Consider the following 26,361-nt stretch of genomic DNA (forward strand, 5'->3'; position numbering starts at 1 on the left):
GAAAAGCTTTGAGGGGGATTCTGAAGTTTATTTTACATCCAACTTTTTGCATCCTTTTTAGTTGACCATGTCAGATTTGGAGCAGATTTCTAATGCAAGTGCTCCCGTCCTTGTAACCTACTTCCCATACATTCCTGTAGAGTGCCCCCTGCTGGCATGAAGCTGCAGGATATTAGCGGAGGGAGCATGTAGGTTCCTGTGCTGATCTTCCCTGGCGGACGCAGGAGGAGGTGTCATCATCTGCCAGGAGTAGTCCATGAATGCCTCTACCCGGGGCAGATTGAGTCAGTGACAGGTCTGCTCCATTGTCGAGTAGCAAAAAATGATTTTTTGGGGGGGCATAATTTTGCTTAATATTTTTATTAAAAAAATATTTAAATCTAAGCCCATACTATGAGTTCAGATCAGTTACCGATATCCTGTCTAGGATTTTTGCCTTCTTGATGGGCCATAGTGGCTGCTGAGGGGTTAAATACCTTCTGAGTTTGGTCACATTAATTGGCAAAAACAAGGAAAAAGAAGATGTGAACTAATCAAGTGACAGAGCCGTATTCCGGGATCTTTATTAGCCCGTATTTCACACTGTTGTACGTCTGCCAGCGAGAAGGTTAATGATGTATTCAAGCCGAAAATCTCTGAACCTTGATTACTTGCACATAAAGTATTGCTTTAACTAATTATGTCTTAACGAATCATGATTTTTTTTTGTTCTGTTTTACTTAAATAGAGCTTGTGAGCGCTGATTTCTGTTATAAAACTACTGAACTTTGCCACAAGGCGGACGTCCGTGTCCCCAACATTTCCCTTTGGTTTCAATTCTAAACAGAAACTACAATGCTGCTGTGCAAATAGCTTAATACAGAGCAAGTGGAGGGCTCCAGTGTGGTCTCTCCAATTCACTGAGTGCAGAAGGAAGGTAGCAAGAAAATGTAACTACTCCAGCATATATGGGTGTTGGAACCCTAGTAACCTGGCCGTGGAGACGCTGGGGCCGCGGGAGTCTGGCCGCGGAGGCGCCGGGGCCGCGGGAGTCTGTGGAGTCGGAGCCATAGAGTCGGTATAAAATGGACCCACTCCAACTCCTAAAATATGTAATAAATTGGGTACAGTAGTACAATGCAGTTTGTGGGGAATATTTTTCATAAGAATTTGGAAAAGTTATGAAATGTCCTATAAATGTCTGTCCTATTCCTGATCTAAGGGTCTAGACTTCTAGCTGAGATGAATCTGCGCTACAGTAAATTTATCACTTAACCATGAGCCGCGTATGAGGGAGTTGGAGTTGGAGTCGGTGTCATGGAAATTGAGGAGTCGGAGGTTTGGCTTACCGACTCCAGAGCCCTGGCTGGGGCCGCGGGAGTCTAGCCGTGGGGGCGATGGGGCCGCGGGAGTCTAGCCGTGGGGGCGATGGGGCCGCGGGAATCTAGCCGTGGGGACGATGGGGCCGCGGGAGTCTAGCCGTGGGGACGATGGGGCCGTGGGGGCGCTGGGTGATTGTATCAAAATGACAGCATGCAGTCCAGCAAGTGACACATCACTGGAATCAGGATCTCTGCCCCTACTTCATTTTGTTTTCAGATTCCATAGAAAAAACCTACTGACAAATTGCATTAAATGGATCTCATAGACCGGATGAGCTTTATTTGAAAGTCAATGTCAGAATGGCTTACTAAAAGTTTTTTTCTTGCATTTTAGCGCGTGCCCATTGTAATATTAAAAAAGTATTATACAGCCATTCTGACTTGGATATTCAAAGTAAGTACACCAGCCTCACCTGGTCCGAGAGATATGTTATGTGTGCAGTATTGCTTGGATCGGTGGAGCGTTCATGTGTTTTCAATAGGGCATAAAGCTGCTGCCAGACTCCTCTGTTAGCATCTTATCTCCACTGAAAACAAATGAATTGGGCATTGAAGTTTAAGCTCTTCCCCGATATGATCTGTCAGAGGAGAGTCTATAGGTCCCCATACACATAAGTTGGCTGGCGAGACTGGCCAACCATCTGATCTCGTATATAGGGGGTCACAATGCTAAAGTTTACAGCAGCATGTGCACCCCTGATACAGCCATAGCGTGGTGTACATGATATATTCAGGAAGGTTGGTCATATACCAAGTGCCCTTTTTCCTAAAAAGTTACTGCTGACTTTTTTTGGAGCGATATCTTCATTGGTTTATGTTTTCTTCCATTTAGAGACCAGATGGAAGGAAACAAGTAGAAGGAACCCGCAAGAGCATTGAAGCCGTGGTGGCTCGCCTGGAAAAGCAGAATAACGTGACCCCAAGTCATAACTCCAGCTGTGAGGACATCTTTCTGGAGCCCTGTCCAAGGGTGGGGAACATGGACACCTTGGAGGATGCTTTGATCCCCAGGGTCTTGTATGAGGAGTTGTTGAGGAGTTATCAGCAGCAGCAGGTGGAAATGAGACACATCCAGCATGAGCTGGAAAGGACTCGGAGGCAGCTGGTCCAGCAGGCCAAAAAGCTGAAGGACTATGGGACATTAGTTACAGAAGTGAAGGAACTGCGGGTCCTCAACAGACGACTCCAGGATGTGTTACTGCTCAGACTGGGGAGTGGTAAGTGAGCAAACCTACGTCTGAATCTGCACTTATGGGGCCTCGGTAAAATGCATTTTACATTTACTACTCATTTTCCAATGATTAAAGCTGATGTGACACCAGATTTCATTCATTATTAAATAGATCTGTTAGACCTGATGAGGCTGGTGTACTTAGACTGACAATCCGTGTCAGAATGGTTGTATAATCCTGACATTCAAATGACCATTTTATATCAGCCTCATCAGGTGTAAGGTCCAACAAAATATGCAGTCTCTATTGTGAAATCTGGTAACCAATCAACTCTAATGGGTTTTATTAAATGATAAAAAAAAAATGCGTGTGTGTGGGTATTACTGTCACATACTTGTTATGGCGCCTCCTGCTGTTCCTTTGTTTCCCTTTTACATGTTCTACCTTGTGTGACCAAGGCCAGGCAGCTGCTTCTAGAGCACGGATCCTTACAGGCGCGTCAGAACAATAGCAGAAGTCGCTTTCCGCCATTGTACGGCCCACGTATGCGGACTGGGCTGGTGTGACCACACACCCTGGACACACTAGGTGAACGTTCTTAGTGGAAATCCAGGGGGCGCCAAAACTAATTTGTAACAGCAATAGCTAGAAAATGTCCAATTAAAATCTTGTGACCGACTTAAGTAAATTATTATTTCTGGGACAAGGAGCCTGTTCTGTCTAGAGTAAGCTGTAAATATCCCATTGTGCTTTATAGCTCTAACAAAAAATTACGCCGGGAGATTATTCTTAATGGGAATTGATTCTGGAGTGTCTTATGCAAAATTAATTACTTTGGAGTTAATATGTTATCTGCCTCCACTTTCCTTCCCATAGTGTGCGACATATGGAGCCTAATTGCTGGCGATCCTGTGGGCTACTTGTCTTTTATGACCCATGAATTTCTCACCTTGGCGTTTTATTTTTTTCTCCATTTGTGTTTTTTTGTAATTGATGGTAGAGTTGACCCATGCCGAATCATTCTGTATGGGACTGCTGGAAAAAGCTGAGTGCTCTTACTCAGCAATCTCAAGCTGTCTCCCATAGACAATGAATGAATGAATGAGCCCCTTGTGCAGGGAAAGGTGGGGATCCCAGCAGTCAGACTTCCAACAATCTGCAAGTTATCACCTATCCAGTGCATAGGTAATAAAGCTTAAAGTGGTATTTTCATGTTATTAAATTACTGAAATGAAGTAAATTGGCAATTGACTTGCTTTTTATCTGCTGTACTTCTCCTGCAGTGAGAGCTTTTATCATACATAGTTTATAGCTTGTTTCCATGGCACTTGACCACCATAGCCTGGCCAAGTGTATGCAGTAGTTACAATCCAGGAGAGAGTTTATCTTAAAATGTCAGCCCCCTCTCTCCAGCCCATTGATGTCTATTCTCTTCCCTCCTCTTCCCTCCTCTTCCCTCCTCTTCCCTCCTCTTCCCTCCTCTTCCCTCCTCTTCCCTCCTCTTCCCTCCTCTTCCCTCCTCTTCTCTCCTCTTCCCTCCTCTTCTCTCCTCTTCCCTCCTCTTCTCTCCTCTTCTCTCCTCTTCCCTCCTCTTCTCTCCTCTTCTCTCCTCTTCTCTCCTCTTCCCTCCTCTTCCCTCCTCTTCCCTCCTCTTCCCTCCTCTTCCCTCCTCTTCCCTCCTCTTCCCTCCTCTTCCCTCCTCTTCCCTCCTCTTCCCTCCTCTTCCCTCCTCTTCCCTCCTCTTCCCTCCTCTTCCCTCCTCTTCCCTCCTCTTCCCTCCTCTTCCCTCCTCTTCCCTCCTCTTCCCTCCTCTTCCCTCCTCTTCCCTCCTCTTCCCTCCCTCTCCAGCCCCCTCCTTCAGCTCCTAACAAGCTTCTGTTATAAATGTTGCAAAACTACCAGCCACCACCATCAGCTACTACAAGAGCAGTTCTCCTAATCACTACTCTCACTTTCCTGAGCTATGTGCTTGCTCAAATGTCCTGATATCTTTGTGTAAATACCTAGATAACAGTGTAGACCCAGAACAGCCCACTGATGGTTGAATGTGTTACAGCAGAACTTGTGCTGAGCTTTATAGTTCTACTAATACTACAGTTCTGCTACTCACCAGAACTGTCCCTCAAGGAAGAGAGCACTCCCTGCCAGAAAGTAAGGAGATGGCAGAGCTGTGAGCTGCTCAAGCGACCTCTTGAGAATACCCTTTTAATGATGAGCGTAATCCTTCAGTACTTGTTTTCGAGTTGGCACGTTTCTGCTGGCTCCACCCAAAACTGACTTTGACTCCCCAACTCTGCCTTCACTACCCTGCTCCTAATACAAGTCATGCAGCCATGTCCTCGCTGGTATATGCCCATCTGGTTCATGTAGGCAATGAAAGTAATGCATTCACCTTGGTCAGAGAAATCGTCAAGATAAAGTTTGAGGTTTTAAGTCGTAATTTCCGCCTGATTTTTCCTCCATTTTCCGTATGTCTTTGCATTGTGCCCTCTCCACTCCCTCCTGCACATGAATCACACAAGACATTTAAATCCGTCCTGATTTATCTGCATCATATGAACCTTGCACCATTTACTAGCCCCCTCTTTCCACAATTTATTTCTCTCATTTACAGCACAGAACTCTGGGTGAAGCCAGCAATCTATAAACCAACTCGAAACCCCGTCGGCGGCTAACAAATCTCCATGTGCCGTCAGTAGCTCTGTCCCCGCACAACCTGGGCATCCTGCTGACTTCAGTGCATTGCTTGCCTCCTCTCATCGCAGCACAGGCATTGCTTACCTTTTTTTCCCAGGCTTAATACATGTTTTATTCCAGTCCTCCAGCTTTCAGCATAAAGGCGCACTGGCGGCTCTGTCCCATGTGCTGCTTGTGATAAAGAGCTAACTTACCCATCTGTATGGGGACGGCGGTTACAAAAAGGAACACTGTGCAAAAAAGAAAACATCAAATAAGTAAAATCCAAAGTAGCAGCCGCTGTCCCTACACTTTTTATCGCACGATCATTATTATCTAAGACATTGCTAAAATAGTCATTATTGTCAGAACACTCACAGCATTTCCTGCTGGCACTCTAGTAGTTAACTGGCAGAAAATGTTGGTTCCCTGCAGCGCCACCACAGGGTAAATGAAGCATTGCATAGTGCACAATCAAGGGGTATTCCCATCTCCAAGATCCCATCCTGATATGTAGGAGGTATAATAATAATATTAGCAAATACCTCCAATTAGACATGTAGTATAGTTCTTCTGTTTCGCTATGTCACTTACCCCATGTGCAGGGCATTGCAGTAGCTTTGGTATCCATGGTTACGGCCACTCATATAGTGACAGTTATTTGTTAGTGTCGTAATCATGGATACCTAAGCTACTGCAATGCCCTGCACATACGGTAAGTGACATAGCGAATCTGAAGAACTATACTGCATGTCTAATTGAAGGCATTTGCTAATATTATTATTATTACACCTATTACACATTGTAATAGGATCTTGGACATGGGAATACCCCTTTAAATCAATAGTTTGTGTAGTGCAGGACAGTATCAGTCCTCAAGAGCAAGAAGCGCTCTTCTTCCATTTTGGCCACCAAAAGATGAGGACCTAGAATGGAGGACTAAGCTTTCTTAGAGGGGTTGCCCACCTGTTATTTTAAAAGAACCAACCCTTAGACAACAGAAGAACTCTTTACCGTGTTACCGCCTGCTCTCTCCGAGCCGCAAGTCACATTTGTAAGTAAAGCACAATATTTTCTTCAATGCTGTCACTATATATTACTCGGTTTAGTACAAATTCACATCATATTTAAACAGATAATCAAATGCCGTCACCATATTCGTTAATTGTGGCAAATCCAGACTTGGTGTCCAAAACATTCCAGCAGAGATTAAAGTCCATGAGGGTGAGGGCGTCATAGGCTGAACAGCGTTCACACCCACACTGCGACACTTCGGGGCATCCCTCTTTTTCAAGCATTCGCAAAGCGCTGTTAGGGTCTGTGCACAAGACGTCTTCTAGACCAAATTTTACTCTTTCAGGACATGATGACGTCTAAAGTGTTTTTTTTCTTTTTAATAATTTCCTGAGCTTTTTGCTACTCCTCTGTTCACTTTTTTTTTTTTTTTTAATTTGTATTAGTTAGTAGGCAACATCCAAATGGAAGCCGCCTGAAGAATGGTCGGGGGGCTTTTTTTTAACCGCTTTGCATCTTTGGAAACCTGAAGAGATTAAAAGAGGCTCAAAAGACTGATCATATGAACAGCGAGTCGTTTTTATATAGAAGTGCATATGTTCATTCTTTTTAGCACTTACTTAGCACTTTTACCCGCCTTATGCCGACTTAAAACCTTACACCATGTGAACTCCCTCCAGGTATCATAAATACAGGTAAAAAAATACATAAAAAATACCATTTCAATATTCTACACGTAATATCTACCAATGGTTAGACATTTTCGTTGTTTACAATCTTATCACATTCCCAAACTAACGTAAATCCGGTTGTTTACACCTATTTAGCGGATAAACGGCGGAATAACGGTACAGCAAGGCAAGAATCTTTTTTTTAACCCCTTCCCGGCCCATAGGAATTCGGCGTCCTGCTGCCACTTTGCTGGATTCACCTTAAGCTTAAAATTTGGATCTGTGCAAAATTCTATTGAAGTTAGCTCCAATCTCGGCCATTGATGTAGGGTGTTACACAGGCTCAGCTCCTGAGACTACAACATACATATAGGTCCACATGTCTGTGCTGTGTACGCAGGGAGTGAAGAGGTTAATGGAAAACTAAACCAAAAAAAGCCTGAAGAACAAAACTTTCCACCTCTTGCTCACTTTACCTCCACCACTTCTCAGCTCTTGCTCACTTTACCTCCACCACTTCTCAGCTCTTGCTCACTTTACCTCCACCACTTCTCAGCTCTTGCTCACTTTACCTCCACCACTTCTCAGCTCTTGCTCACTTTACCTCCACCACTTCTCAGCTCTTGCTCACTTTGCCTCCACCACTTCTCAGCTCTTGCTCACTTTGCCTCCTCCATTTTCCCCACTTTACCTCCTCCATTTTCCCCACTTTACCTCCTCCATTTTCCCCACTTTACCTCCTCCATTTTCCCCACTTTACCTCCTCCATTTTCCCCACTTTACCTCCTCCATTTTCCCCACTTTACCTCCTCCATTTTCCCCACTTTACCTCCTCCATTTTCCCCACCCCTTGCTCACTTTACCTCCTCCGTTTTACCCATCCCTTGCTCACTTTACCTCCTCCATTTTACCCACCCCTTGCTCAATTTACCTCCTACATTTTACCCACCCCTTGCTCACTTTACCTCCTCCATTTTCCCCACCTCTTGCTCACTTTACCTCCTCCATTTTCCCCACCGCTTGCTCACTTTACCTCCTCCATTTTCCTCACCCCTTGCTCACTTTACCTCCTCCTTTTTACCCACACCTTGCTCACTTTACCTCCTCCTCTCCTTTAGCACTTACAATTAAAACTGAGAAATATATGAAGAAATCTTCTGTATGCGTCTGGAGAGCTCAGCAATGTTCCCCACCTCCATCCTATTCCAACCTGTGTCTGACTATAAGATAATTGACTGCAGCAGGAGCCTCCCCCCACTGCTCTGCCTGCAGTAAGAAGAAAAAAGTTGTCTTTAAAATTGACCCCTTTGTTCTCTGCTGGATTTCTACAAGACTGACTGTGTCCAGAGCTTGCAGAAAATCCTACAGACTGACAAGCGTCGAAGCCGAGATTACCTCCTGTTTATTTTCCTTATATTCCTTTAATTCCCTTTATTATTTTGCAGCATAGCCCCAAAGCAGCCAGGTGAAGTTCTCATAACACAACAGCCTTGTACACTGATGTTATTGTAACATGGCGGAGCTTCCGAAAACTTATGTTCACATAGATCGTCTTTGTAATGCAGCTTTGGAAAAAAAAAACCTTAACCCCCTTCCCTTATTTTCGAGTGCGTCTTGTTAACAGCAGCCTCCCTCACCTCCCGCTGACCTGCAGGAGGCTTTTTCTCTAGTTCCCTTCTGCTGCCTCACTGTTTGAAGTCTAACAGAGTATCGTATGGGATGTTTCTTCCATCCTTGCTGCTCCCAGGTGGTCTCAGAAGAGCTCGCTGAATCATGTATGGAGTGCCGAGGTTAGACAAATATCCTTAGACATCCTCAAATTTCAGTGCGGTAAGCAAAAAATACTGCTTTCGACATGAAAGACGATCTCTTCCCCAGGCATCTCCCTTTCTGTACAGATATCACAGAAGTTACAATCTTTCTTACTTCTGCACACTTTCTTCCAGCAGCCAAAGTTGTTCGATTTGTTGTGTAATCTTCTCCTGCTTCCCGTTACCTAAACGTACAGACACATTAGATTTACATTGGCCAAACCCAACCATTTTGGCGGGGCCAGACAAATATCTGCCGTGCCTGGTGCTGTTTCCGATCTCAGGGTGAAGAAGTGTTGGGGATTTGAATGGGATCGTCTGTTCTCATGGAAGCTAGGCCGCCCAAGGGCCTAACGATTACAGTCGCGGAGGTTGTGACCGGGCCCGTGCAAGTGGAGGACCCGCCAACGCCAGAGCAAACCTCAACTGGATGTGCGTCCTTGGACCTACATTCACTTTAAGTGTATTGGGGCACTGAAATACACAATGCTGGCCACTCAGAGGCCAGCAGCTGACGTCGGCACGTGACTGGGGGTGCATGGCAGTGTCGTCATCCGCTCCTGACACTTGCATGCTGACGTCAGCTGCCAGCTTCAGAAGAGGACGCGGCGGGGAGCGGATAGGAGGCGAGTATAATGGTTTATTTATTTATTTTTTTTTATATGCATTAAGTTAAGGAACAACGGCAGAATGAATGACATATACCATGATGGGGGATATAGATTATATACAGTATATATACACATATATGCATATACACAGCTCTGGCAAAAATTAAGAGACCACTGCATAGTTTTCTAACAATCCCCATCTCTACATGTCTGACAGCCATTCCATTCCAGGTCAGTTGAATTAGAACCACAGTCCACCTCATTCTACTTAATGTGCTTCTGATTAGGTGATCACCTGAACCAAATCTTATGTATCGAGTGAAAGTATAAAAAAACACTGCTGTGGTCTTAACAATCCTCTTGCAATAGGACAAGCTGGATGGCAAAACAAGTGCTAGGAATAGCTCAAAAGTAATTTGAATTAAAAAATAACTTTTAACCATGTCAAAGGAGCTGAAAAGAAAAGTCTTGAGTGAGGAGAAGAAGGGCTCAATTCTGGCTTTACTAGCAGAGGGATACAGTGAGCATCATGTTGCCTCCATCCTTAAAATGTCGAAGACAGCAGTCCATTACAACAAGGTCAAGCAGCAGACATTGGGGACCACAAAGCTACAGTCCGGCAGAGGGCGAGAGCGACTCTCCACTGACCGGGATGACCGTCATATTATTCCAATGTCACTCAGCAACCGCAGGATTACATCAAGTGACCTACTTAGGCTGTGTGCCCACAATGCGTTTTTCAAGTGTTTTTGCTGCGGAATTTCCGCAGCGAATACGCTTGGTAATACGTGCCCCATGGTCCCCAATGATAAACCGCATGTGCTGTGCAGAAAAATACACAGCATGTCCATTAATTTTGCGGACACGCAGCGTAATTGCCACCATTGACTTGCATTTAATCGCTTAATATCCGCATGACTACATGTGCACATGCGGATATTAAGCGATTCAAAGTGCGGATGGTACCCGGGTCTGGAGAAAAGGAGACTCTTATCCAGACCCGGGTACCATAGTACCTGTTAAAAAAAGAATTTAAAATAAACATTATACTCATCTTCCGACATCCCCCGGTCTCCTGTATGATGCGTCCTGGCTCCCCGGCGGCTCGCGATGGTCTAAAAGGACCTTCCATGATGTCATTTAGTCATGTGACAGGTCACGCGACCGCTGCCGTCGGCAGCCCTACAAGAGACTGGACGCACCGGAGAAAAGACCGGGGGCCATCGGAAGGTGAGTATAATGTGTTTTTTTTGTTTGTTTGTTTGTTTTTTTACCGTTTTTATTCTTTTTTTTCAACTATTAACTTGGTCACACTATATAAATCCATGCCGGTTGCATGGATTTATATAGTGTGACCAAGTTGTCAAGCACTTTTCCAAGTGATGCTAAAATCTCTTGGAAAAGCGCTTGATAACCCACATGCAGAAATGCATGCAAAAACGCTTGACAAACGCTTCTACCTGGCAGGAAAAACGCATGTAAAATCCGCATGCGTTTTTCCTGCCAGGGAGATGTGTTAAAGGACGAGATTTTCTCCAAAAATATCAGTAATTAATGGGGGAACTCTCCTACACCTCTATTGAGGTCCGATATTAACTATTAACATCAAACTTGACTATTAATAATTAATATCCACTAACGTTATCTGTGCCTTATACTATATACCAACTGAGACAAAACCGTGTGCTAATAAAAGGTATTTATTACACAAAAGTCTACAGTTAATATACTACTATTTATCACACTAACACAGTACACAAAATGGATATACAATTCCCAATTACCTAATATATTTTCCACCCATGTTTCCTAATCACTCATGCAATATCAGCCCACCCAACTATACTAACTTTCCCTATATAGATACAGATACAAGGATATCAATATCTAGGAGGATTAGTACAGGGTATGTAGGGCTAATAAGTAAAGAGTTACAAGGGAAGAGAGATACTCAGCCATGTGTTATGTCCATCTCTAACAGTCCAAAGAGTCCAAAAAGAGACCAGCACATGAGTGCTCTGGGGTTTTATGTCCAGCACAGGAAATGATGTATTATTCCCCGCCCACTGGCTAAGGTCTTTGTTCATGTCCAGCCATACTCGCAAAACCTGTTTTAGTACATGGCTGGACATTTTGTTGATCCTGCCCCCAACAGCAGCAAACAGACTGAAACACATAGGGAGATGTGAGGCCAATATATACATGCATACTTATCTGCAAGCATGGCTAGCATGCAGATACATATATACATGTACAACCTAGGACACTTCCCTTTACAAGATGCAGAAAAAATCTGCAGCATTTCTTTATCGTGGGCACTTAGCCAAAAGGAATGGCAAATGGCAGCGGGGATGAAGTGCACGGCAAGAACAGTTGGTAACAGGCTCCTAGAGGCCTCAAGTCATGTAAAGCTAGAAAAAAGCCTTACTCTGTCGCCTCATTGGGGGACACAGGACCTTGGGTGTTATGCTGCTGTCCACTAGGAGGTGACACTATGCTTAATCTGAAAAAGATTAACAGTGGCTCCTCCTCTGCAGTATACACCCCTGGACAGCATCAGCCTTCTCCAGTTTTTGCTTAGTGTCGCATAGGAGGCACACCTAAAGATTTTTACTCCGATTTTTTACGATTTTTTTCCGACGGAATTACAGATGAAGATAAGTGGGTCTCCTGCGAGACTCCCGGCATGGCTCCTTCCTCTGCCCCCTTTTATGGGGTGCACAGTTGAAGTCGAGATGTCTACTTACCATGTCGCTCCTTCCCCAGCCCCTCGGGTGCTGGTTCGAAGTCGAAACCCCCCTCCTTCCCCAATTCCTTCTGGTCTCTGGGTTGAGGTCGAGGCGAGGATAACAGCCCCCTGATGGTGACAGCAGCACCCTCCCTAATCCCCCTCTCGGGGGTATTAGGTTGAGAAGCCTCAGGTAGGGCCTGTGCAGGCATCCGCAGCTCCCAGTAGCTGACACTCTGCTCCGAGTCCAGGAATCCCAGCCCTGCTGCGGACTCCTGTTGGGGCCGGGGGAGAGTGCAAGGCAGACATGGCATACATAGATACAGGCCTTCCCAGCCCTGTCTCTTTGCTGGCACCAGCGCTATGGTGCCTCAGGGGGACACTTCAAGGCCCCCCCCTTACACTAATACCCCCATTACTGCCGTTAAATCCGGGGGGTCCGGTTCAGATCCGGCACCCCCCCCCCGGACTTCCGTGCCGGCCTGGAGCCCTTTTGGGCATCGGCTATAAATTTACACCGTGGCTCTGGCCTAGCCGAAGCCGCCGCCCACTCTCCGCCCCTCCGGCCCGCCCCCGGATGACGAAGATGACACTCTACAGTGTCATAGAAGGGGCGGAGCCAAACTGAAAGGGCGTGTTTTTTCAGCAATAATGCCGCCCTTTTCAGCTCTCCGCCCACCTTCTTCTCCACACTCCAGCGGCCATTATCTGCTACTGGAATATTAACCCTGCAGCTACCGGTCGGCACATACAGACCAGGCCTGCCAGTCTCTGGGGGGCACAGGATTGTGGATCTGCGGCGCTGGACTTAAGAGGCACACTGGTGGGGTAAGATCACAGCTGGAGTCTCTCACTCGGCTGTGAATCCTATAAGCTTCTTTGCATTGCTGGCCCCCTCTGCATAGCCACCCCTGTATACTATGCCGGGCTCGAGGTCCAAGAGAATCAGGCACGACTGCTATTATGCACTCTGTACAGCCTGCAGTAATACTCTCCCCAGTGGCAGCACGTATCCACATTGCCAGGACTGCATGCAGACTGCTGTGCCAGAGCCCCATGAAGCCCTTGCCAATACTTCGGTGCCTAATACCACACCGGAATGGGTCACTCAGATGTCGCAATCTATGACGCAGTCTATAGATAACCTCACATCCACATTGCTTCAGGCTCTGCAGAGTCATGCCTCGGCTATGAACACTACTCAGCAAAGGGAGAGTTCCACTCGGGGACATGATGGCACAGGCACATCCACGTCTAGGTCAGGACGCAAGCGGACCCACAGGTCACGTTCATCTGCGTCATCCCATATCACACGGTCGTCCCCTTCCAGTGAGAGACACCGTACTCCCAGCTCATCTAGACCGTCCCCTGACAGGGACAGACAATGCAGATCCCCACAGCCATCCCTGACCCGAGAAGGCCTCCTCTCCGGTTCTCCCAGCAGGATTCGGAAGACATCTGTGATTCCGACTCAGACAAGGAAACCGAAGGGTCCCTAATCCCTATCCCCCCTGGCAATACAGTGCTAGTTGATGATCTAATCTCATCCATCCATCGGGTGCTGGACATCTCCGACCCACCCCTGGAGACACCAGGACATAAGATTTCCTTTGAAGGAGTCCTGAAACCGCCCACGGTCTTCTTTGACCACCCAGAGTTTAAAGCGATCCTTAAAAAGCAGTTCTCACAACCTGAGAAAAAGTTTACTAATCGCAAATATCTGGAGGCGCGGTACCCCTTTCCACAGGAGGTCACCAAACAGTGGACAGATCCACCTGAGGTGGATCCCCCAGTCTCCAGACTAGCAGCACAGACACTCCTTTCACTGCCAGATAGCTCAACTCTCAGGGACACAGCAGACCGGCAGGTGGAACGCATGGCTCGTTCAATTTTCGAGGCCGCAGGGGCCTCCCTGGCTCCCGCGTTTGCCTCAGTTTGGGCTGCCAAGGCCCTCTTGGCATGGGCCCAAAATTTAGAAACTGGCCTACAAGCATCTACCTCTGAACTGTCGGACCAAGCGGCCCAAATAGCAGTTGTAGCAGATTACATGCTCCATGCAGCTCTGGATTCTGCAAGGGGTGCAGCGTGGATAGCATCAAACGCCATCACGATTCGGCGTATCCTCTGGCTGCGGGAATGGAAATCAGATGCAGCCTCAAAGAAGTCCCTCACACACCTCCTATACCTCAGTGGTCGGCTTTTCGGTGAACAGTTGGACACAATGATATCCAACGCCATCGGGGGTAAGAGTACCTCTCTCCCCCAACTGAAGCCCAAACTGACTTACAAAAAGTGCAATCAAGCACGATTCCGATCCTTTCGGAACTCTTCCGGCTGGTCCGTCTCGCGACCAGCACAAAATAACAACCGCGCTCCACGCAGGGACAACTCGCGGTCGACGCAAAAGTCGGACAAGACCCGGCATTCAAGGGCAGGCCAGTCAAAATTTAAAGGGGGAAAATCTCGCATTTCCTCCTGATCATGACTCACGGACTCCGGAAGACACCCCACCTGTAGGCGGCCGTCTTTCGCTCTTTCACCAAGTCTGGCTGCCTATTACAGAAGACAGGTGGGTCAGGGAACTAGTGTCTTCAGGATACAAGATAGAGTTTTTTTCAGAGGCGCATTGCTAACAGGCCGCAAGTAAGGACATTTCTTCAGGGGGTTTCCCGATTGGTTCCCCCCTACAGACGACCACTAGAAACGTGGGATCTCAACCTGGTGCTGACAGCATTGCAGGAAACACCTTTTGAACCCCTTAGGGAAGTCTCTCCGCCTTCTATCCCAGAAAGTGGTTTTCCTAGTGGCAATCACCTCGCTACGTGTAACATACCTGGTGGCGTCCTTGCATAGTGGTCCATCTCCCACTGTGCAAGAGCGCGCACTTGATCTCCAATCCAGAATGTCTCTCTGGCTTCCCTCCATGCTGTCTGTTTGCCTCTGTTTCTGCTGCTTAAGGGTGGCGCCCGATCACTTCCTGCTTTTTGTACCTGCTGCAGGCACACCCTTTGTGCGTCCTCAGCCTATTGCTGTCTGTGACCTGGTATTTAAACCAGCTGCTCCAATTAACCCATGACTGAGCATCTTGCCCTGTCAGTTGGCTTCTTGTCTCTGACATGCCAGGTCCTGTGTATGTTACCTGTCTTGCAGTATCTGTTCCCGTGTCTGTACTGTGTCCTACCTGTGTACTCTAACCTGCAGTCTGTACACGCTCTCTAGCCTGTTGTCTTCTGCCTATCCTGGAGGCTGTATTTCCAGGCCAGTGTGGACACGCTCCTAGCCTGTTCTTTCCGCCTTCTAGGGGCCGCATACCTAGACCTGTTCCTGTATCTTGCCTGTTCTTGTCTGTATACTCTCCTAGCCTGTTACCTGTTTTTCTCCATGTCCGTACCTTCCCTTTACTTGCAGAATCTGATCCCGTACCTATCTCCTACTCGTTGTCTCTGTACTCCCGTTTGTGAGTTTAGAGTCCACTCGCTACTTCATTGCAAGTATCCTGTGTGTACCTGGTTCTGCCTTTCCCTTCCAGTCTGTTCCGTGTGAACACAACCCTGTCCCCTCCGCTCTGTCTTGCTTGCCGCTTCGGCGGTTCTTGCCTGCTCGGCCCTGTCCACCGCGTCTGCGGTTTCGCTTTGCTCGGCCCTGTCCACCGCGTCTGCGGTTTCGCTTTGCTCGGCCCTGTCCACCGCGTCTGCGGTTTCGCTTTGCTCGGCCCTGTCCACCGCGTCTGCGGTTTCGCTTTGCTCGGCCCTGTCCACCGCGTCTGCGGTTTCGCTTTGCTCGGCCCTGTCCACCGCGTCTGCGGTTTCGCTTTGCTCGGCCCTGTCCACCGCGTCTGCGGTTTCGCTTTGCTCGGCCCTGTCCACCGCGTCTGCGGTTTCGCTTTGCTCGGCCCTGTCCACCGCGTCTGCGGTTTCGCTTTGCTCGGCCCTGTCCACCGCGTCTGCGGTTTCGCTTTGCTCGGCCCTGTCCACCGCGTCTGCGGTTTCGCTTTGCTCGGCCCTGTCCACCGCGTCTGCGGTTTCGCTTTGCTCGGCCCTGTCCACCGCGTCTGCGGTTTCGCTTTGCTCGGCCCTGTCCACCGCGTCTGCGGTTTCGCTTTGCTCGGCCCTGTCCACCGCGTCTGCGGTTTCGCTTTGCTCGGCCCTGTCCACCGCGTCTGCGGTTTCGCTTTGCTCGGCCCTGTCCACCGCGTCTGCGGTTTCGCTTTGCTCGGCCCTGTCCACCGCGTCTGCGGTTTCGCTTTGCTCGGCCCTGTCCACCGCGTCTGCGGTTTCGCTTTGCTCGGCCCTGTCCACCGCGTCTGCGGTTTCGCTTTGCTCGGCCCTGTCCACCGCGTCTGCGGTTTCGCTTTGCTCGGCCCTGTCCACCGCGTCTGCGGTTTCGCTTTGCTCGGCCCTGTCCACCGCGTCTGCGGTTTCGCTTTGCTCGGCCCTGTCCACCGCGTCTGCGGTTTCGCTTTGCTCGGCCCTGTCCACCGCGTCTGCGGTTTCGCTTTGCTCGGCCCTGTCCACCGCGTCTGCGGTTTCGCTTTGCTCGGCCCTGTCCACCGCGTCTGCGGTTTCGCTTTGCTCGGCCCTGTCCACCGCGTCTGCGGTTTCGCTTTGCTCGGCCCTGTCCACCGCGTCTGCGGTTTCGCTTTGCTCGGCCCTGTCCACCGCGTCTGCGGTTTCGCTTTGCTCGGCCCTGTCCACCGCGTCTGCGGTTTCGCTTTGCTCGGCCCTGTCCACCGCGTCTGCGGTTTCGCTTTGCTCGGCCCTGTCCACCGCGTCTGCGGTTTCGCTTTGCTCGGCCCTGTCCACCGCGTCTGCGGTTTCGCTTTGCTCGGCCCTGTCCACCGCGTCTGCGGTTTCGCTTTGCTCGGCCCTGTCCACCGCGTCTGCGGTTTCGCTTTGCTCGGCCCTGTCCACCGCGTCTGCGGTTTCGCTTTGCTCGGCCCTGTCCACCGAGCCTGCGGTTTCGCTTTGCTCGGCCCTGTCCACCGAGCCTGCGGTTTCGCTTTGCTCGGCCCTGTCCACCGAGCCTGCGGTTTCGCTTTGCTCGGCCCTGTCCACCGAGCCTGCGGTTTCGCTTTGCTCGGCCCTGTCCACCGAGCCTGCGGTTTCGCTTTGCTCGGCCCTGTCCACCGCGTCTGCGGTTTCGCTTTGCTCGGCCCTGTCCACCGCGTCTGCGGTTTCGCTTTATTCTGTTTGTTTACCGCATCTGCGGCTCTGAATTTGTCTCCCAGTCTGTACTGGACCCTACCCAGCCTGCGCTCTAGTCTGCCTGTTCCTGTATTCCCCGGTGTGGGTCAACAGCCGTGTCCGGAGTCTGACCTGGAGTAGACCCTGGTCCCTCTGCTCGGTTCCTCCCTGGTGCACTGGCGTCGTATGCCGTCGTGCGACTTTGGTCGGATCGGGCAGATACTTAGTTACGCCCCTCCAGGCACTCTCCGGTACATGGCACAGTGGAACCACTAAACACGCACACGCCAGTCAGTCCGGGCGTGTGCATTACACTACGCAGTGTGTCTGAACTCACAGCACTCTCCTGCAGACGCCCCTTCCTGGCTTTTTACCCGGACAAGGTAGTTCTCCGTACGGTTCCATCCTTACTTCCGAAGGTTGTGTCCAACTTCCACCTCAATGCGGAAATCTCACTGCCATCCCTCTGTCCGGTCCTGGTTCATAGAGTGGAGAAGGCTCTGCATACGCTTGACCTTGTCAGGGCATTACGTGTCTATGTGTCTAGGACTGCCCTCTTCCGGAAGTCTGATTCTCTTTTCCTTCTTCTGGAAGGCGGCTGCAAGGGTCTACCAGCTTCCTAAGCTACCCTTGCCAGGTGGATCAAATCCACCATACAAGAGGCCTACCGCCTGAAAAATTCTCCTCTTCCAGCAGGTATTACGGCACACTCTACACGTGCGGTAGGGGCCTCCTGGGCCATTCGGCACCAGGCCTCGGCGCAGCAAGTGTGTAAGGCAGCCACCTGGACTAGCCTACACACGTTTACCAAACACTACAGGGTTCATACCCAGTCCTCAGCAGACGCGAGCCTGGGTAGACGTATCCTGCAGGCGGCAGTGCCCCAATTATCGGGGCCTGTCTACACAATATTCGTCCGTTGCTTCCCACCCAGGGACTGCTTTGGGACGTCCCATGGTCCTGTGTCCCCCAATGAGGCGACAGAGTAAAGGAGATTTTTGTGTACTCACTGTAAAATCTCTTTCTCTTAGCCTCTAATTGGGGGACACAGCTCCCACCCTGTTGCCCTTTCCGGGCCGTTGTTATGTTTAGTTCTCATATTGTTTTCTTGAGCTCGTACATAGTTGCCTTCTTATAGGCATGGTTATGTTATCCATGTTACGTTCCTCCTACTGCTTTTGCACAAAATTGGAGAAGGCTGACGCCGTCCAGGGGTGTATACTGCAGAGGAGGAGCCACGGTTAATCTTTTTCAGATTATGCATAGTGTCGCCTCCTAGTGGACAGCAGCATAACACCCATGGTCCTGTGTGCCCCAATTAGAGGCTAAGAGAAAGAGATTTTACGGTGAGTACAAAAAAATCTCCTTTTCATCAATGAGAAGCAAAGGAGAGCCAGGCTGAAGTTTGCCGAAGACCATAAGGATTGGACCATAGAGGACTGGAGTAAGGTAATCTTCTCTGATGAGTCTAATTTTCAGCTTTGCCCAACACCTGGTCGTCTGATGGTTAGACGGAGAACTGGAGAGGCATACAAGCCACAGTGTCTTGCACCCACTGTGAAATTAGGTGGAGGATGGGTGATGATCTGGGGATGCTTCAGCAAGGCTGGAAATGGGCAGGTTAATCTTTGCGAAGGACATATGAATCAAGCCGCATACAAGGTTATCCTTGAAAAACACTTGCTTCCTTCTGCTCAGGCAATGGTCCCCAACTCTGAGGACTGTTTTTTTCCATCAGGACAATGCCCCATGCCACACGGCTAGGTTAATCAATGTGTGGATGAAGGAGCACCACATCAAGACCCTGTCATGGCCAGCCCAATCTCCAGACCTGAACCCCATTGAAAACCTCTGGAATGTAATCAAGAGGAAGATGGATAGTCACAAGCCATCAAACAAAGAAGAACTGCTTACATTATTGTGCCAGGAGTGGCATAAGGTCACCCAAAAGCAGTGTGAAAGACTGGTGGAAAGCATGCCAAGACGCATGAAAGCTGTGATTAACCATCATGGTTATTCCACCAAATATTGATTTCTGAACTCTTCCTGAGTTAAAACATGAGTATTGTTGTTTCTAAATGAATAAGAACTTGTTTTCTTTGCATTATTTGAGGTCTGAAAGCACGGTTTCTTTTTTATTATTTTGACGATTTCTCATTTGCTGCAAATAAATACAAAATTTTTAGCTTTGAATTTCGGAGACATGTCAGTAGTTTATAGAATAAAACAACAATGTACATTTTACTCAAAAATAAACCTATAAAGAGAAAAATCAGAGAAAATTAAAATTTTTCAGTGGTCTCTTAATTTTTGCCAGAGCTATATCATAGAATCATAGAATGGTAGAGTTGGAAGGGACCTCCTGGGTCATCTGGTCCAACCCCCTGCTCAAAGCAGGATTCACTAGAAAATCTCAGACAGATGTCTGTCCAGCCTCTGTTTGAAGACGTCCATTGAAGGGGAACTCACCACCTCTCGTGGCAGCCTGTTCCACTCATTAATCACCCTGTCAAAAAGTTTTTTCTAATATCTAATCTGTGTCTCCTCCCATTTAGTTTCATCCCATTGCTTCTAGTCTTTCCTTGTGCAAATGAGAATAAAGATGATCCTTCTACAATGTGACAGCCCTTGACATATTTGTAGACAGCTATTAAGTCTCCTCTCAGTCTTCTTTTTTGCAAGCTAAACATTCCCAAATCCTGCAACCGTTCCTCATAGGACATGGTTTGCAGACCAGTCACCATTCTGGTCGCTCTTCTCTGAACTTGCTCCAGTTTGTCTATGTATTTTTTAAAATGTGGTGCCCAAAACTGTACACAGTATTCCAGATGAGGTCTGACCAAAGAGGAGTAAAGACCGATAATGACTTCACGTGATCTAGACTGTATGCTTCTGTTAATACATCCCAGAATTGTATTTGCCTTTTTTGCTGCTGCATCACACTGTTGACTCATGTTCAGTCTATGATCTATTAGTATACCTAAGTCTTTTTCACATGTACTGTTGCTTAGCTCTATTCCTCCCATTCTGTATATGCTTTTTTCATTTTTATTGCCCAGATGTAGTACTTTGCATTTTTCCCTGTTAAAAACCATTCTGTTGGTTGCTGCCCACTGCTCCAGTTTATTTAGGTCTTTTTGAATCCTCTCTCTCTCTTCTCTAGTATTAGCTATCCCTCCTAGCTTTGTGTCATCAGCAAATTTAATCAGTTTACCCTCAATTCCTTCATCTAAATCATTGATAAAGATGTTGAACAATACAGGTCCCAGGACGGAGCCCTGTGGTACCCCACTTGAGACATTCATCCAGCTGGATGTGAAGCCATTTACAACCACCCTTTGAGTCCGATCACTAAGCCAGTTATGAATCCACCTAACAGTTGCCTTGTCCATTGCATACTTGGTCATTTTTTCAATAAGGATGGTGTGAGATACTTTGTCAAATGCTTTGCTGAAGTCAAGATATACTATATCTACAGCATTTCCCTGATCCACCCAGTCAGTGATTCTGTCATAGAAGGAAATTAAGTTAGTCTGACATGACTTGTTAGTTACAAACCCATGCTGACTCTGGTTAATCACTTCATTCTTATCCATGTACTTACATACATGTTGTTTAATAATTTGTTCAAAGATCTTTCCTGGTATAGAAGTCAGACTCACCGGCCTATAGTTCCCTGGGTCCACCTTCTTCCCCTTTTTGAAGATAGGAACAACATTTGCTCTTCTCCAGTCTTCTGGGACTTCTCCTGTTCTCCAAGAATTTTCAAAGATTATGGAGAGTGGTTCTAAAATTTCTTCTACGATCTCCTTCAGTACTCTGGGGTGTAATTCATCTGGACCTGGAGACTTGAACTCATTTATGTTAGCTAAATATTCCCTCACAATCTTTCTGTTTACAGATAACTTGGATTCCTCTATTCCTTTAAAAGGACAGTGAAGATCAGTTGATGTTACATTTTCTTTCTGAGAGAAAACAGATGCAAAATAGGAATTAAAAAGTTCGGCCTTCTCAACATCCTCTCTTACCATTTCTCCATTTTCATCCTGTAAAAATCCTATAGCATCTTTGACTTTTCTTTTACTTTTGACATACCCCCAAAATCCTTTTTTATTGCTTTTGACATCTCTTGCAAGCCTTAATTCATTGTCAGCTTTAGCTAACCTGATACGTGCCCTACAGGATCTGCAGACTGCATTATAATCTTCTTTAGATATGCCTCCCTCTTTCCATTTAATAAACATTTCTTTCTTTCTTTTTAGCATGTGTTTAAGTTCTGTGTTCATCCATCCTGGTTTCCTTAAATGCTTCCCATTCTTCCTACTTTTCGGGATTGTTAACGATTGTGCTTTGAGAATCTCATTTTTAAAAATTTCCCATCCTTCCTGGACATTTTTGTCCTTAAGGACATCCAGCCATTGGATCCCTCCTATTCTCTTTCTGAGTCTCTTAAAATCTGCCTTTCTAAAATCTAACCTTGAAGTCTGAGTCTTCACATGTCTTCCTCCTCTAGTTATCCAAAATTCTATAATAGCATGATCGCTGCCTCCTAGGGTCCCAGCCACCTTTACCTCCTCAACCATTTCCTCCCTGTTTATAAGGATTAGATCCAAAGTAGCAGATCCCCTTGTTTTCTCCCCTACCTTTTGGAAGATAAAGTTGTCAGCAAGAAAGGATAAGAATTTGCTTGACCTGTTAGTTTTACTTGAGAGAGATTCCCAACAAATGTCTGGATAGTTGAAATCTCCCATGACCACTACGTCATATTTTTTGGAGAACTTGGTCATTTGATACATAAAGAGTTCATCCATATCTTCAGCTTGCCCAGGTGGCCTGTAGTAAATGCCTACAATGGTGTCCTTTCCGTTGTTCTCTCCTTGTATTCTTACCCAAACAGTTTCCACAGAACTCCCAGTCTCTGAAGCTTCAATCTCTGTGCAGATATACGCTTTTCTAACATACAATGCAACACCTCCTCCTCGTTTATCAAGTCTGTTTCTTGCAAATAAGTTGTATCCTTTTAGCCTTTTATTCCAATCATGTGTATCGTCCCACCAAGTTTCAGTGATTCCAATGACATCATATTCCTTTTCCTGCATTAGTAGTTCCAATTCTCCTTGTTTGTTGCCCATGCTTTGTGCATTTGTATAAAAACATTTTAGTTTGTGATTGGTTTCTCTTCCTCCCATATTTTTATTATTTAAATTGTTTTGTCTTTGTTCTTCCTTTCCACTTCCAGTAGCAGAGATCTCAATAGTATTTGTCAGCTGTATGGCTTTTTCTGGCCTTTTGCTTCCCTTCCCACATTGTTCTAGTTTAAAGCTCTTCTGATGAGTGTAGCAAGGCGACTTCCAAATACATGTTTTCCAGTCTTCGTAAGGTGCACCCCATCTCTAGCAAGTAGTCCATCGTATAGGTAATTCATTCCGTGATCCAGAAATCCAAATCCTTGTTGACGGCACCATCGACGTAGCCAGTTGTTCACCTGTAGAATCTTATTCCACCTCATTGTTCCATGGCCATCCACTGGGAGGATGGATGAGAAGACCACCTGCGCTCCCAATTCTTTCACTTTCTTGCCTAAGTCTTCAAAGTCACTGCAGATGGTTTCCAGGTCCTTTCTTGCGGTGTCATTTGTCCCCACATGTATTAGCAGGAATGGGTAGTGATCTGTAGGTCTGAAGAGTCTTGATATCCTGTCAGACACATCTTTAATTTTTGCTCCTGGAAGACAGCACATTTCTCTTGAGGTTATGTCTGGTCTGCAGATAGCGGCCTCTGTTCCTCTTAACAGGGAATCCCCCATGACCACCACTCTCCGTTTTTTCTTCACAACATTCTTCTTTCTCCATCCAGGAGGATTCTGAGGGCTTACAAGGTTATTCATTGCTGGCAAAGTCTTATTTTGCTGTATTTCTTCATGGTTCTCCTGCGTGAGAGCCTGGTACTGGTTCCTGAGCAGTATGGGTGCTGACTGCCTCTCGATCCTCCTGCTTCTGTGGGTCACATACTTCCATTCCTCTGTTTCGTCAGGTGCAGTTCGAATTTCTTCTCTTTCTGAATCATGAAGAGATAATTCTGCTCTGTCTAAGAACTCTTCACCTTCCTTAATGATTTTCAAGGTAGTTAGCCTCTCTTCTAGATTTCGCAACTTTTCCTCCAACAGGGACACAAGCTTGCATTTCTGGCATGTGAAGTTTGGCTTTTCCACTGGCAAGTCTGTGAACATGTAGCAGGATATGCAGCTGACCAAATGGCTCCTGGACTCTTCCATGTTCTTATTGTTAATGTTCTGAAAACAGTGAAAAAAGCTTAAAAAAAAAACTTCAAAATGCGGCGCGCGGTTTACCGATGTCCTCTTTTCAGCTCCAACAGCCAAAATCCAGTGTTCTTTGAGCTCGCGGAGACTCTTCACTTACCCCAAAATGCAGTGGGAATATGCAAATTATCTCCTCAGGACTCCTCCCCTGGTTTACCGATGTCCTCTTTTCAGCTCCAACAGCCAAAATCCAGTGTTCTTTGAGCTCGCGGAGACTCTTCCAGTGTTCTTTGAGCTCGCGGAGACTCTTCACTTACCCAAAAATGCAGTGGGAATATGCAAATTATCTCCTCAGGACTCCTCCCCTGGTTTACCGATGTCCTCTTTTCAGCTCCAACAGCCAAAATCCAGTGTTCTTTGAGCTCGCGGAGACTCTTCCAGTGTTCTTTGAGCTCGCGGAGACTCTTCACTTACCCCAAAATGCAGTGGGAATATGCAAATTATCTCCTCAGGACTCCTCCCCTGGTTTACCGATGTCCTCTTTTCAGCTCCAACAGCCAAAATCCAGTGTTCTTTGAGCTCGCGGAGACTCTTCACTTACCCCAAAATGCAGTGGGAATATGCAAATTATCTCCTCAGGACTCCTCCCCTGGTTTATATAGATATATACTGCTCAAAAAAATAAAGGGAACACTTAAACAACAGAATATAACTCCAAGTGAATCAAACTTCTGTGAAATCAAACTGTCCACTTAGGAAGCAACATTGATTGACAATCAATTACACATGCTGTTATGCAAATGGAATAGATAATAGATGGAAATTATTGGCAATTATCAAGACACGCTCAATAAAGGAGTGGTTCTGCAGGAGGGGACCACAGACCACATCTCAGTACCAATGCTTTCTGGCTGATGTTTTGGTCACTTTTGAATGTTGGTTGTGCTTTGGTTGTGCTTTAACGCTCGTGGTAGCATGAGACGGACTCTACAACCCACAGAAGTTGCTCAGGTAGTGCAGCTCATCCAGGATGGCACATCAATGCGAGCTGTGGCAAGAATGTTTGCTGTGTCTGTCAGCGTAGTGTCCAGAGGCTGGAGGCGCTACCAGGAGACGTGTTGGGGGCCGTAGGAGGGCAACAACCCAGCAGCAGGACCGCTACCTCCGCTTTTGTGCAAGGAGGAACAGGAGGAGCACTGCCAGAGCCCTGCAAAATGACCTCCAGCTGGCCACAAATGTGCATGTGTCTGCACAAACGGTTAGAAACCGACTCCATGAGGGTGGTATGAGGGCCCGACGTCCACAGATGGGGGTTGTGCTCACAGCCCAACACCATGCAGGATGCTTGGCATTTGCCACAGAACACCAGGATTGGCAAAGTCGCCACTGGCGCCCTGTGCTCTTCACAGATGAAAGCAGGTTCACACTGACCACATGTGACAGACGTGACAGAGTCTGGAGACGTCGTGGAGAGCGATCTGCTGCCTGCAACATCCTGCAGCATGACCGGTTTGGCAGTGGGTCAGTAATGGTGTGGGGTGGCATTTCTTTGGAGGGCCGTACTGCCCTCCATCTGCTCGCCAGAGGTAGCCTGACTGCCATTAGGTACCGAGATGAGATCCTCAGACCCCTTGTGAGACCATATGCTGGTGCGGTTGGCCCTGGGTTCCTCCTAATGCAGGACAATGCCAGACCTCATGTGGCTGGAGTGTCAGCAGTTCCTGCAAGATGAAGGCATTAAAGCTATGGACTGGCCCGCCCGTTCCCCAGACCTGAATCCGATTGAGCACATCTGGGACATCATGTCTCGCTCCATCCACCAACGTCACGTTGCACCACAGACTGTCCAGGAGTTGGCGGATGCTTTAGTCCAGGTCTGGGAGGAGATCCCACAGGAGACCATCCGCAACCTCATCAGGAGCATGCCCACGCGTTGTAGGGAGGTCATACAGGCACGTGGAGGCCACACACAATACTGAGCCTCATTTTGACTTATTTTAAGGACATTACATCAAAGTTGGATCAGCCTGTAGTGTGTTTTTACACTTTAATTTTGGGGGTGACTCCAAATCCAGGCCTCCATTGGTTAATACATTTGATTTCCATTGATGATTTTTGTGTGATTTTGTTGTCAGCACATTCAACTTTGTACAGAACAAAGTATTCAATGAGAATATTTCATTCATTCAGATCTAGGATGTGTTATTTGAGTGTTCCCTTTATTTTTTTGAGCAGTGTATATATAATCTCTCAGGATGGGGGATATATACATAACAGGATGGATGAGGATGGGGAACATGCATACCAGGATGAGTGATTTATATACCAGGATGGGGGATATGTATACCAGGGTGGGGATGGGGAGCATACATACCAGGATGGGGGACATTACTACTTAGTGGGGGAGGGGATGAAATCTGTATGTCCTTATAGGATTTAGAACACTACAAGGGCCCATACATCTGACCAACATGTGGGGACAGGACAGGGAGAACCCAGGTCCAAATTTTAGGGTAGGCCCATTGGACTCTAGTTATGTCACTGAAGCCTCCAGTACAGGAGGTTTACCGCTTTCGTTGTATAGTACAGAAGTAGCCACATTAACAGTACCACTAATCCACATTAAAAAAAAATGTCTTTGGGCTGATTCTGAATTATGCTCCTCTAGTCACCCAGTGCTGTGACTTCCAAATGGAGCAAATATCGTTTCCAGAGCGGACACCGACCTCCGGAGTGGCCTGCCCTGGATCTGCAGGGGTGCTGGAAAATTGATGTATGCTTCCGTTTATTCTTAATTCCTCCATGCCTAAAAATTACTGCATGACAACATTTAATATTTGAGCATTTTAAAGCGGCCGTAAAGTTTTTTTATTTT

The 26,361-nt window shown here is 47.3% G+C and overlaps 2 protein-coding genes across 3 annotated transcripts in view; both read left to right on the plus strand.

Annotated features, from left to right (window-relative positions):
• Positions 1-26,361, plus strand: part of AGBL4 (AGBL carboxypeptidase 4) — a 2,899,935-nt gene that overhangs the window by 1,862,241 nt on the left and 1,011,333 nt on the right. The gene's annotated exons all lie outside the window — the stretch shown is intronic.
• The window catches only part of BEND5 (BEN domain containing 5), a 47,830-nt gene that overhangs the window by 7,018 nt on the left and 14,451 nt on the right, over positions 1-26,361 (plus strand). For both annotated transcript variants that reach the window (XM_073643509.1, XM_073643510.1), the window contains one exon: positions 2,194-2,578. In XM_073643509.1, the coding sequence (XP_073499610.1) occupies positions 2,194-2,578 (385 nt within the window). The remainder of the gene's footprint in view (positions 1-2,193; positions 2,579-26,361) is intronic.

Source organism: Phyllobates terribilis, unplaced genomic scaffold (assembly GCF_046119375.1).
Source record: "Phyllobates terribilis strain yellow unplaced genomic scaffold, ASM4611937v1 Scaffold_8__6_contigs__length_399053987, whole genome shotgun sequence".
Classification (NCBI taxonomy): Eukaryota; Metazoa; Chordata; class Amphibia; order Anura; family Dendrobatidae; genus Phyllobates; species Phyllobates terribilis.